The sequence below is a fragment of the Nyctereutes procyonoides genome, unplaced genomic scaffold, assembly GCF_905146905.1.
Source record: "Nyctereutes procyonoides isolate TBG_1078 unplaced genomic scaffold, NYPRO_anot_genome, whole genome shotgun sequence".
NCBI lineage: Eukaryota > Metazoa > Chordata > Mammalia > Carnivora > Canidae > Nyctereutes > Nyctereutes procyonoides.
In genome coordinates this window covers 3,786,252-3,800,082 of record NW_026575031.1, presented here as the reverse complement: position 1 = coordinate 3,800,082, position 13,831 = coordinate 3,786,252, and the positions used below count along the sequence as shown (strand labels likewise).

The 13,831-nt window shown below is 37.8% G+C and overlaps 1 protein-coding gene across 8 annotated transcripts in view; it reads right to left on the bottom strand.

Annotated features, from left to right (window-relative positions):
• CDIN1 (CDAN1 interacting nuclease 1) overlaps window positions 1-13,831 on the bottom strand; it is a 228,629-nt gene that overhangs the window by 108,529 nt on the left and 106,269 nt on the right. For all 8 annotated transcript variants that reach the window (XM_055316932.1, XM_055316926.1, XM_055316928.1 and 5 more), the window contains 2 exons: window positions 5,734-5,799; window positions 4,833-4,938 (listed from right to left, as the gene is read on the bottom strand). In XM_055316932.1, coding sequence (XP_055172907.1) covers window positions 4,833-4,938; window positions 5,734-5,799 — 172 coding nt within the window. The remainder of the gene's footprint in view (window positions 1-4,832; window positions 4,939-5,733; window positions 5,800-13,831) is intronic.

Here is a 13,831-nt window from a genome sequence, read left to right as displayed (position 1 = left end):
TGAAATAAAACTTTGCCTTGTTCTTGCCAGTCAGTAAGTGTTGATCCTCTTTGAGAGAAATGAAGATGTGTATTTACAAAGTATACTTCAGTTTTTCACAGATGCCACCGATGACAGCATGTCGGAGTGTGCCCGGAATGGCAGCTGGCAGGGTTGGACAAGTAGTCGAGATTTCCACGTTCTTGATTAGTAGTTGTTGGGCACCATGTGTGTGCTGCCTAACTGCTTGTGGAGCTTTGCTCTTTAGCATCACTTAATATTTTCATTCAAATGGACCCACCTTATCTCCAAACACTAAAAGTGAGCACAGAGTATCTGCCTTCGTTCTTTGAAAGGCCATATGTATGGCATACATATGTATGTATAGAGCCCGTGCATGTAATCTGGCCTCAGATTATAGAATTGTTTCCTTCTTAACTGTCATCATCAGAATATGAAAATACACTTAGTAATATAGATCAAATGGTCAAAGAACTCACTTTTTGATTACAGAAGTAGAATGAGAAAGCTTCCAGGGTGTTGACTATGCAAGAAAATATGGTTTTTATACAATCTGTATGTATAGCCCTATGTATATGGGATATACATTTATACATATACACACATACATATGTGTGTATTTTCTATATAATCATATATATAGCCTTATATAATTTGGGGCTATATTATGGTCCAAATGATGCTTCTCAGAGGCATTCTTTATTTCCTTTAACTCCATAAAAGTGGAGGCTTAGAATTTTGAGGAGCTATTTGATCAAGGTTCATAGCTGGGATAGGGGCCTGATCACAGGAAAGGCAGCTTATGTTCTGTACTCAAAATCTGACTTTAGGGAATGTGATGACATTGCAAAACTTAAATTTTTCTGAGTTTAAGTAGTCAGGGAAAATTCCTGAAGCTTTGATTATTACAAAGGAATGAGGGGCATGCTGCATAGAGTAATTAGCAAGGGCAATATAGAAGGGAAAGCACTTTAATAAAGGCTTGTATTCAAACAAGTTGATGCTTATATGTTTCTTTGTTCACTCAGGGATAATACTATGAACAAAAAGTCCAACCAAGTGAAGAGGGAGAGATGACTAAGGTGAGGCCATTTAGATGGAGTGGTCATTGAAGGTATCCTTGAGGAGAGGAATCTGAGCAGACACCTGAATGGTGCAAAGAGTTCACCATATGGAGATCCAAATGAAGAAAACTTCAAGTCGAAGAATTAGCCAGAATAAGAGTTCTGAAGTAAAAATAAGCAGTGTAGATTTAAGGAAGGCCCAGAAAGCCAACGTGGCTTCAGAAGTATAAGAGAGAGAGGGAGCCTTAGTTGAGGAGAAAGAAGGAGAAAGAGAGGGGCAGGTGTACAGATAACAGGGTAGTGCAGAACCAGATCATGCAAGCTCTGGATGTCATGTGAAAGAGTTTGGATTTTATCTGCAATGTAATGGGAAGCCACTGAGGAATTCTGAGCAGGAAGTGATATAATCTGATTTATATTTCCCAAGAGTTGCTCTGGCTAGGGTATGAAAAATGGATCAGAGGAGTATAAAGGTTAATGTCTGGAGACCAATTTGGAAGCTACAGCAACAGTTCAAGAGATGATAACAGAGACTGAAGTGATGCCAGGTAAGAAGGTGATACTGGGGCATGATTTGAGATAAGACAAAGTTGGAATTGAAAGGACTTTTTGGGAGGCTGATAATGGGTTAGGTTTTTGTCTCAAGTATTTAGGCAAATTGTGGCATCATCAGTTGAGCTTGGGAGGAACTGGGGGAGCAACAAGCCTGGGGAGGAAAATAAATGGTTTAATCTTAGACATGTTAGGTCTGAGATACCCACTGGACATTCAAGAGGAGCTACTGAGTGGACGGTTGGATAAACAAACAAATTTGTACTCAATGGAAATATTAGGGCTGGCAGCAAGAATTAGTAGATACTATTATAGAGATGGTATATAAAACTTTGATGAAATCTCCAGCGGAGACCCCTGGAAGTGAATGTAGATAACAAAGAGAAGAGTGCTGAGCACTGAGTTCCAGGGCCCTATTCCAGTGTAGAGCTGGAAGGAGGAAAAACCAGCAAAGCAAACAGAGTATGCTACTGGGATGGCACAGAGCAACTCAGAAGAATATCTCCTGGAAGTCAAGAAAGGATGTTTCAGTAAAGAGGGAGGTTATGATCAACCTTGTCAAAGTTGCTAAATGGATGAGTAAGAATATTGACTTACACAAAAAAAGAAAGTCCTGTAGAAACATTAAACTAAAAATTAAGGGCTCAGTAGTAGTTACTTATGTGAACAACTGGGCTTATGCAAAGTCATGATTCTACAAATATTAATTGAACAGTCTTTTGTAAAATCCAACATTTAATTTAAAAATAGTGTGACAATTTGATAACAGTGTTTATGTCAACTGGAGACTTATCACACAAATAAAGCAATTAGCCCAGGTGCCAACGAGCCAATAGCCTTCTTGAAAGGCTACCTACAGGTGGAAGAGATGATTTTCTCCACTCTGAACAATTTCAGGAATTACTATGTGAGTTGTGTTGAGGCAAAATATGAAGAGTAGGATGCCACACTTTCATAAATGGGCTAAGTTCTCCTGTCAAAATGCCTACTACTGGTAAGTCTGTATCACTGTTATAATCAAAATTTTATACCCAAGTAAATGCCTATATGTTCCTTTCTGAATGTCACCACTACTTCTATTTCTTGGCTTCTCTGCAGACATTTGATAAAACTACTGAATTCTGTGTAGAGTATTTCCTCCTTGGATGATTTGGAACTTTCAAAATCAAGGCTGGTGTTCCTTTATCACACAATATGGCCTAAATGAATCATGCCCCAAAACTGGTACATATTCAAAGAACATGTTTAGGGAATGTAAACCAATAGTTGTGTAAGTAAAATATGATTAGAATAGAAAACGTAGCACAGAACAAAATAATCTAAAATCTAGTCTAAAGGAAACTATTCAAACATCCATTGCTCAGATCCTCTCCAGGTGGGTCAATAATGCATAAGTGTCTGATTACTGTCTAGATTATTTAATCAGTCTCTAAAATAGTGAGTGCTAGGCACACAGCAGGCACTCAATAAAGGTTACAGTTGTTTTAGAAAGAAAATACGATCTTAGAATTTTCAAGTGAGCTTTATACTCTTTGGAATTCCATTTCTAATTGCTCCTCATAAAAGACTTGACCAGTACCAAAGTGGGGGCACTGTCTCGGTGCATAATGGTTTTGTTTATCCATAAAGTTCAAAAGGCTTTAGCAACCTAAACTTACACAATTTGATTTTCTTGTCATTGCTCTCCTTATACCATCAAAGACGGTGCTTTCTTTCCTATTTCAAACTCATAAAATTGCTAAAAATCTAAAACTCAATTTGCCACATTACTGCTAATTTGAATAATGGCTGAATAAAAGATAGGGAACGCTGAAGCAGCATTGATTTCTAAAACATTTTGCACTTTCCTCCTCCCTGTAAAGTAAAGCTCGGATGCTACGCACAATTACACAAGAAAATCAAGAAAGCCATTACATTCAGCATTTTGTCATGATCATTGTTACCATGGCAAAAAGTGGGCTTAGTTTAGCACAGCTGCTACGGACGAGGTCTGCTGGCCTTTTGTAAAGCTGAGTAACAATCTAATACCAAATTCCGTAGCCTGTCACTGTTTTGTTGTTTTTGTTGTTGTTGTTTTCCCCAGGATAAGACTACTGTGCACAGATGCTACTGTCTCATTCCTTAATGATCTGGGCCAGTGTCATCTTATTATTGTATTCTCACTGTGGGCCAGTGACTGAGGAACATTGTTAATCTAGAAAGGTTACCCCTTGCCCTACCTCCTGTTCTAAGGGGAAAAAATGTGTAGTGTGAAAACTTGACACTTCAATAATAGAAAAAGCACCAAATTTCAACAGTTGTACTATAAATGACAACTGAGATATACTGGAAAGGGCAGGAGTTTGGGAGTGAGAAAGACAAATGCAGCACGGCTAACTGTATGGCATATTATTTTCTCTCTGAGAATCAGTTATCTGTAAAATGCGGGGGGGGGGGGCTACTTCCTTGTGAGGATTAGTTGAGAGAATACAAAGGCCCAGGCACACCGTGCATATTCAATAATAAAGCTTCCTTCCCTCCAACCCTTTCCTTTAATCCATGAGATTTCCATGCCTTCATGATGGTTGACTGAAGTTGGCAGGTAAACCGTTTTCTCTTGGAAGGCAAATCGTTTTGATATTTCTTACCTTTTGGATACTTTCCTCAGAGAGCTGAGGACAGGATAGTTTTAAATGACTGAGAATAAGCATATGTTACACATCAGAGGAATAAAAAGTCAGCACTGATATCATAATAGCCACCCTACCTTCCTATTCGTATTTTAAGTGATACCAACATTATTGCTGTAAAATGGGGAAGAGGAGTATAGAGAGGGAGACAAACCATGAGAGAGACTCCTGACTCTGGGAAACAAAGGGTTGCAGAAGGGGAGGTGTGGGAGGGACAGGGTGACGTGACGGGCACATGATGGGATGAGCACTGGGTGTTATACTATATGTTGGCAAACTGAATTTAAATTAAAAAAATGTAAACAAAAAAAGAAAACAGGGATACTAATTTTGACCTTGTGCAGAGATTTTTGGTTTTAAAAAAATGAAGTGACATTAGGAAAGCAGAGAAGTTTGAATTATCTGAGATGAATACATTAATCAAGTCTCTGCATTTACCAGAAACAAAGCCTAGCAGCATTTTTACCAGCTAAACAAAATACTGTTTTCTTAATGAGATTTCAGCTGTGTATCGTTTATCTTAAAGAGAAAAATGATGGGAACTTACCTATTCCAGTAGCTCCAGAACTGGTCGTGCAGGTAGGCATGGTGGCTACATTCATCACCAAATGAGGCTTTGCTTTCAATCCAGTGAATTATGTGCCCTTCCACAGCTAAAGAACAAAGCATTACTAATATGGAGCAGAGAAGGCAAGACTGGGAGATACTGAACTCGGTCTAGGCCTCTCTGCTTCACATGAATGAGCCGAAGCTCAGCCCCGGCTGATGTCGATGGTTATAACCCCACAACCACGCATCGTACATGTTCTTTATGAAGACCACTGATGCTATGATCACATCCCTTTCATTTTCATCATCACTTTCAAAAGTCCCCTCCTGTCCTCCCACTGCCACTGCTGCCATAAGTTGACAAGTAACGTGAAAACAAACTCAAGTCAACCAGCCTGGCTTTTCAATGGGACCCTATTTAAAAATTCAGAATTTAGGAACGCCTGGGTGGCTCCACGGTTGAGCATCTGCCTTCAGCCCAGGGTGTGATCCTGGAGTCCCGGGATCGAATCCCATGTTGGGCTCCCTTCATGGAGCCTGCTTCTCCCTCTGACTGTGTCTCTGCCTCTTTCTGTGCATCTCTCATGAATAAATAAAATCTTTAAAAAAAAATTCATCATTTAGATAAATGACCTGAAAAGTGGCACCCAAAACGTCTTCAGAAGACATGTTTAGTTCTCAAATATATGTGAATGTTTTTAAGGCAGAAAATTTCTTCTGAACCTATTATTTTCTGCTATTCTAAAATAATTTTTTCCCACAATTTCACCCTTTATTTAAAGCTGATCTGCTCTAGTAACATTTGCTAAAATTCACAAAAACTAAAAAAAAAAAATTCTATGGAGAAAACACATCCCTTTTCCCTATAAACAAATGCATAAGAGAGTTTAAGGACTTACCAACTGGGACTTGTAAAATAAAGTCTGGTGTTTTGTCATAACCCTTTGCACGGAGCTGATCTTCATCTATGGGAAGAACAAATACTTATAACTGTTTCATTAACAAGACAGCAATATAATTGCTTTTCTTTCTTAAAAATGTGTAAAAATTACTAATGCAGTCATACATATCTTTCTTATGCATGCAATGCTGTGTCAGAATAAATGAACTTTCTTAGCAAACCTGAAGCATACATATAAAAATTCCTCTTTGTCCCTTCTGTATTTTTATGTCTTTATTATAAATATCATTAATTCAAGCTGTCACACACTACCTTTTTTGTAATTGAAAATACTCAAAATAATGAAATATACTTACTGATTAAAAGAAAAGGCTTTCACCACTGTGAATATCACTAATGTTATCAGCCAATATTGACAAGTTACAGTGATGCACAAGCACAGTGGCCTTTACAATTAGAACAAATGTTTTCATTAAAGCAATTAAGAAAGTTTAGTTTCAATTAGTATAACTATTCCTACACACAAGAACACAGAAAGGGCCAAGGACAATGAGATCACTACAGAGAATTAATTGCCCTGCTTAATTCCTTCGGTATGCCATTGTTTCTGGCATTTACCAGAGTTTTACAACTAACAATATGTAATTCTGAAAAGCAAATAGGCTTTGAGATTTTTTTCTAAGTCTGTTTGATTTCTTGATCCTCTGTAAATATCAACTATCCATGCAGAAGGAAAGGAGGCAGGAAACAGGGAGCTTGACAAAGTTGGAAAGAAACTAGCAAGGTGTTTGGTTCAAAAAAAAAAAAAAATCTCCCAATATTTTCTAAATGCTGTCCTTGACTTCTAATGGCATTACAATGTGATTTCTGAAATGAGGAGTTCTCCATTAGATTTTGGAGTGACCTGGTCATTCAATTCCAGACATGGCTTTCTATCTTCACCCAACCTCAACTAATGGCCCAACCAAGTAACAAGGAAGGCTGTGTGGTCTCTTAACACCTACTGGGCTGTTGACATTGTCATGCATCCCGTTCGCCTGCCTGCATCACCTTTGATTAAAATTAATGGCCCATTCCCAGTGTTGGGTAGCTTATTTCCAATCCATTTGTCAGCCCAAGACAGTGGTTTCATGGCCAATGTTCAGAAACTCTGTTTTAGAACACTCTTGTGTACATCTTGAAAGGTCAGCATTTTAAATGTAAATAACCTTTTAATGACAAGACATACTTAAACTAGATGTTTAAGTTAAATTTTGTTAAAAGTGGATGTCCTTTATCCAGATTTGGGAGGATTGATGCCAGAATTTAGAACAATCTCCCTCCCGGAAATTAAAAAAAAAAACAACGAACTATTGAGATAAGGAAATACAAATTTAAGTAATTTTACTTAAAAACAATTTGGAAAGCTGGACTGCAGAAGAACAAGACTGGAACAAATTTCTCTCCTTTCAATATACTGGCCATGACGAGACTATTTCATGGAAAAGACATTAAAATCAACTCAAGTGCCTTGAACTGATGTTCCCCGTAGCTGATGAACAGTTTTAAATGCTGAGCTGACATTAAAAAATGGAGACTAATATTTTATTAGAACTATTCTAGCTTGATATACCTTTGTAGATGTTAAAAAAATCTATTTCAGTAAGAAAAATGATTATGTTTCTTATAGCAGCTCAAAACAAAATTTCACAGGTTACTGTGAAAAAAACAATAACAACCCAAAACATGGGCAGAAAACATCAGGTGCGGCAAGGGAATCTTTCCATCTTTCAGTGCAAAACTTTTGAAGTATAACCATGCACTTTATCACTCCACCCTTTCTCCCCACCTCCCTCTCTCTCTCTCTCCCTTCCAGGTTGAAATTAATCCAATTGTAATTGTACCCAAAGGATAGTTTCTAGAAGTCTGTGTCACCATTAGTGATACATTTTTTTTTTTAAGAGCAAAGAGGGTGTTTCACATATCTGAAATACCATGTTACTTATTGGATCTCTTCTCCATTATTTACTAAACTCTCACTGCCTTACCATCCCTGTTTCTGCCTTCACATTGTTACTTTCATCCTAGATTTCCTAAAAAAGAAGGAAGAAGCAAAGTGGGCAAAGTTTAGAGGAAATGACAGCATGAGTATAGGGAGTAGCATTATGAGCAGGTGGTCCTGCTCACCTGCTTTAGGCCCCAGGAAAAGTATCTAGCATGGATCATCCCATTGGGAGAAGTTTAAGGTCAGCCCCATCCTTCTGGCCTCCTTTCCTGGCCTCTGCATTATGTTCCTTTCCTGGCACCCAAATCTGGATTCCTTGCCAACATTATCCAAACCATTGGGTATGGATTTCAAATTTGGCTGACCATCTTGTTGGGGTTCCAACTCCACAATCTTGAGGTTATGGCTCAGTCACCAGCCCACACTTCCCTTCTGCTTCATTCTGTCTTCATTCCTTGTCTTATTGTGCTTACTCCCTGTTTCCCACATACTGGGTACAAAGCATGTGCTCTGAAGACAGGGAGTGTTTCCTTTTTGTTTTTTAAAACCTATCCATTACCCCACTCTTACCACCAACATGTGCTTTGTATTTAACACTCAAATGGCTAAGTGAAAAAAATACAAGTGCATTTGAAAGAATACCCATGTTTCCCACAAAGCCTACCTAAATTAATGATTTTCTTTCCTGATTTAACTTCTTATTAATCAGCAAGGCACAGGGACAATAAATGTGGCCCAAATTTCAAAGTTTATTTGATATCTTTTACTGCTATCTTTTATCCTCGATCCCAATCTGAGGTTCATCTCTATCATCAAAGGAGCTGCATCCCTTTCCTTAATACTCATGGGAAGTTATCCTACTTTCTTTTTTCTTTGATCTGCAGTATTTTAAATAATATTGGTATTTTCTATTCCTTAAAGTATGTACAGAGTTCCTCACAAACAACAATCTGGGCCTAGTGCCCCTATGGTGGGGCAGCTCTTTGGTTACTTTTCCCATTTCTTTGATGGCTACTGATCTGTAGATTTTTGTCTCTTCTACAGTCAGTTTTGGAATTTATATTTCCCCTGAGAACTACTACACCTTTCATAAAGGTTCTTATAGTTCTTTGTACATATTGGAGCCAAATGGTTACTTAGGGTTCTTTGAACTTCCCAAGTAGAAAACTGGATGTTTAAGTAACCTAAAGTGTTCTTTAAGAAAAAAAAAAAAAAAAAGATCAGAATTTTTTAAAAAAGTATTAATATTAACTACAAAGAGCAAAAATGAGTAATAGCAATGTTTTAGAATAGCACCTTTGATGTAACTTCCCAAAATGCTGGATCAATATGAAATCTATCTCCAATCCTGTATAACTAACTTATTTGGTGAATAAGTAGGCTCATATTTAAGGTATATATTAAAAATACCCAATATATTTCATAACTACCAAGCTTGTTAATGTCACAGTTCAATGTTCATTATCAGAATATTCTTGTTTAAAAGCAGACCTCTTAGGCTCGAGAGTCACAAAATGTGGGATTTTTAGATAACGTGTGTAACTCATGAAACAGTATTTCTGGGCTTGTAAAGTCTTAGAGATTACTAGTTCAATATTCCAACTTACACATAAGTGGCCCAGAGGAATTAGGTGACTCGCCAAGACCTAGGCCTCTCGGATGGCCAAAGATACAGGTAAGAGCCTGCGTGAATCACATTCTAGTTCATCCTAACAGACCACATACCATTTTTAATTATGGCAAATATTAAATTTGATCACATGTGAATTTTATGAAGTAGTAAAAAAATTCTTATTCTCCTCCTAGAGGATCTTGAAGCACAGGAGAGGTGATGGTCATCTGTCCCATATTATTTAGGTGCAATGTGCCTAAAGAGGAAATGAACTAGATAATCTTTTGATTTCTAGTATTTCAATGGCCCTCTCTCCAACTCAAGTTTTTTAAAAAAATGAAACTGCATCCACTGATAAAACTGATATTACATTTTTAAAAGCAAGCCAGATCTTCATTTATTTTTAAGTTGTCAGGCCTAACCTTTGGAGAGTATTTTTAAAAAGGAATTACACATATGTACAGAACACTGTGAAAGTTTAATTTCTCAGGCCTTTTAATTATCCTCTCCTCTAAATGCCCTAAAATACCCCAAACAAATAGGTACTAATTACACAATTTCTTTTTCTAAAATAAAGGGCTGATTTTGATTCAGAGAACAAAACACATCTGAAACTAGTTACATATACTTAAGCATCATGGATATGAGAACTACCAAGGAAAAGTCTGAGGTTTTCATTTGTTTGTTTTATTAAAAGGCTTTAAAATTTTAAGAAATAGTTTTTTTCCCCCAGGAAAATTATGCAAAATTCCAGTTCATAACATCTGAAAATTAAAGGTAACATTCTGACATGACCTTTTATCTATGCTTTTGTCAAAAGGTTTCAAAAATGCTAGATTAAAATACATCGTATGATAAAAAGCATTTAACACCTATTACATTTCTACTAAATTGAGGAAAGGCAAAAGATATACATGAATACAAATGAAAACTACAGTATATTTTTCTATTCTAGTATTTTGTTTTTGTTTTTTCTTTTTTTTTCCCAGACACTCTTATGTGATACCTGGAGCCATGACCTTTGTATCCATATTTTTATGTTCTCAGAGAATGAGTTACACAGTCTTTTCTACTCAGTGTAAGAAGTCAGCAATGTTTCAGTAATGGATGTTACTATGATAGGCATATTATGTGCAAAGGTACACAGAACAGATATGCATTTAATGGGGAGACCCACAGCACAGATAAATGAAATCTTTAGAGAACCTCAAATTTCATTACAACCATTAGTTTCAACCTTTTCCCCCAAAGCCTCTTATCAAAGCTACTAACGGAATACAACTGACTGCTTTGACCTTGTCCTTTGTTTATGTCTTCAGGGGACAATACTAGTGAAAACTGAAGTGCCCTAAAGATAGGAAACAAATGGGAGGTCACAAAGTCGGGACTGTACAAAGTGGAGCTGAGCCGGCTGGTCCCTGCCAACCAGTGGCTGTGGAGACAGGAGATAGGATTGTCAATAATAGAAGCAGAACTCTTCTATATTGTATACAACATTCTGAAGTCTTTGGGTTTCATGCCACAAAAAGAGGGACACACAAGAATGGTAGAGTGAGTTGTTGGAAAGGCACTGACTGGGGCCAGTTTCCTTTAAACAGAACAAGGGCATTGGATGGTCACTTTTCTTTCCAGCTCCAAATTCTGAGCAATGTTAGCCCTTATTCCAGTTTTTTTGTTTGTTTGTTTTTGTAGCTGTAGTCATTGATGTCAGACCCTTTCGCAGGGCCAACTCCATCTATCCCAGAACCAATCTCAATGAAGAAAGGAAAAACTAGCAGTTCTGAGACACAAAAAGGATCTTCTACATACACACACACTCTAGAACAGTCTCACAACACACTTGCCTCCCAGTGCCTTTTGATTTTGGGGACTAAAGCGCCAACCTGCAATTAATTTTCTGTGGAGTGAGATATTTGATTTTTTTTTTTTGTCCTGCATCCCATTCTGTCTGGCACTGCCATCCTACTCTTACAATATGATTCTGGTGAATGACCCAATAATGTAACCCCCGAAACCATCAACTTCAGGGGTAGACACTTGTAGCTGATTAGAGCCCTTCCTCAGATCCACTATCTGAAAGAACAGAATCACAAAAGAGAATCAGTGACTTGTTTCTGGAATTAAGAAGTCTTAGGAATAAGTACACTAGCAACTACGAGGGATCATCTTTATTACCTAAGAATGAAGCCAACACAGAAAAAAGAAGAGGGAGAGAAGAGATATTGATGACATTGCTTTTTGTATTCTGGATTCTATACACACCAGAAGCAACCTTCTCTCCTTTGGACTTTCCAGATATACTGTTAAACCAGTAAGTTCCCCTTGAGTATGTGTAGAATTTAGTTTGATTAGATTTTGGACACAGCCAAAGGAGTTCCAATATCTCATCATGTGGCCAGGAAAGCAGACAATCAGCAGACATAATGAGGGAGGGGCCCAGGGCAGAAAGACTATTATAGTAAGTGGACAGGGCAACCTGTCACCAAAGTTCCAGAGAGTGTGTTGTCTTCTAGCAGCATTATCTATTATCTATCTATCTATTATCTCTCTCTCTCTCTCTCTCTCTCTCTCCATGGTTCTTTCCTCTTAGTCCCAGGGAGAAGCACACACAGCATATTCAATAGGGGAGGAGGAAGATCCTGCACCATGACAATTTCCCCAGGAAGGAAGGACCCAGTTCCCCTATCCCATTTCCGATATCATATTCCCATTATTCTGAAAACTGTATCTTATTTTCAACCTTCAGAGAGATAGGAATTTAAATACTTGATACCTTATGAAATACCCAACCATGTCAGTTCTCTTTAGCCTATGTAATCATGTTTTATTTCTAGTTTCTTATTCTCTACTGCTAACATCTGCACATAAACACAACCTTAGCACTCTAAATCTCATCTGTTCCCGCTGCCTGTTCTTCACTTGAAGTCATAATCCCTTGTTTGTCACATCATAATCACTCCCCCAACAGAGCATACGTAGTGGGGAAGCAGCAGGAGCAGATGAACTCTTAGAAACAAAGATCCTCATTTATTTTTTTTTTTTTTTCCAGCAAGGGCCATCCCTCACTAAGCCTACCTGGCTTTACAGATTATACCCTCCTGGAGTCCCACAGAGTAATACACGAATGCTAGAAAAGCACCTATGTAAGATATGCTGGTTTGTCATAAAGCAAGACCAAACACAGGAGGGTGAGGCATGGATAAAGCAACTGCCTCTCAGGTGTCACTCAAAATAATTGTTAGCTTCTACTAACAGGGCAACATTCACTGGCAAGAATAAAATATCTCCAGAGCCAACCTTATTAAGCCAAATGTAACAAGAATTTGCACCACACAGTGGCTATGGGAGCCACTAATGAAAGTCCCTCTGACCTGGAGACATGCCAGCCCATGGAGGATGAATGGTTTGTCTCCAGTCTCTGGGATAAACTCTTTCAGAGCCTCTGACAATGCAAACAGTCTTGTCATCTTCTTACTATCCCTGTATTTCTTTCCTCCCTTGTCTTTTGTCCAAAGCTCCTCCTTACCCCTGAGAAGAAGGTGGGGGGCCTCATTAATCACTGGAGAGATAAAAATCACAACATCTCCATCAGTAGTTATAGTATATTTTCTATTTTGATATTAGAAATGGAACAAACCCTTAGTAGAGGAGATAAGGATGATTGCAATGCTTGCTGGCCAACTTAAAGGTTAGGAAGGGCTCTTTGTGCATCTATGCCAAGGAATAGGCAGCAGGTTCTTCACATCTCAGACTTTTAAGTGCTGATCAAGAAATGTTAATTCTATATTAACAGTCCTTGGAAAGAATGGATATGAACTTACCTGAAACTTATCTGAAATTTTTCTGGAAGGCTCTGTGTTTGATTCAATTTTTATTTTTTTAGTCCCTAATGGTGCCTGCTTAAACTAAGTAACGTAAAAGGTATCAGTCTGCTGAACCAACAAAAGAAAATGTTGGTTAGCATAGAGTAAGATGACCAAACTAATGAGCTCACCTAGCCAAACTAGATGCACATGGTAACAGGAATGTGCTGGTGAGACAGCAGATGAGTAAGTAAAATTCTATCACCACTTCAGGAAAGGTAGCTTATGAGCCAGGAGTATTTTCTTTCAATGTAAAGGGTAGCTATTGATTTTTAATATAATCTATATCTTTTAAGTTTAACAGAAGGAGCATGACAACAGTCTTGAATGTATTTATTTTCATTATCAAGACCATCTCAGTAAGGTAAGGACTTACTGAGATGCATCAGAGGTGGAACCATATTCTTACTGGGTTGGACACAGCAATAGTTTGCACCACTGTAAGCATCCAGAGGGTACGGAATGCTTATCATCATTTTCATACTAACTAGTATAGAAAACACACTCAAAAAAGTTAGTTGAAAATAATGCATGAATAATAAATAAATAATTATAAGAACTCTGAGAAATTGCTAGAAATTACCTGTATACATTTGTTTACAGCTTATCTCCCCACCTGACTCCAGAAAGGCAGGAC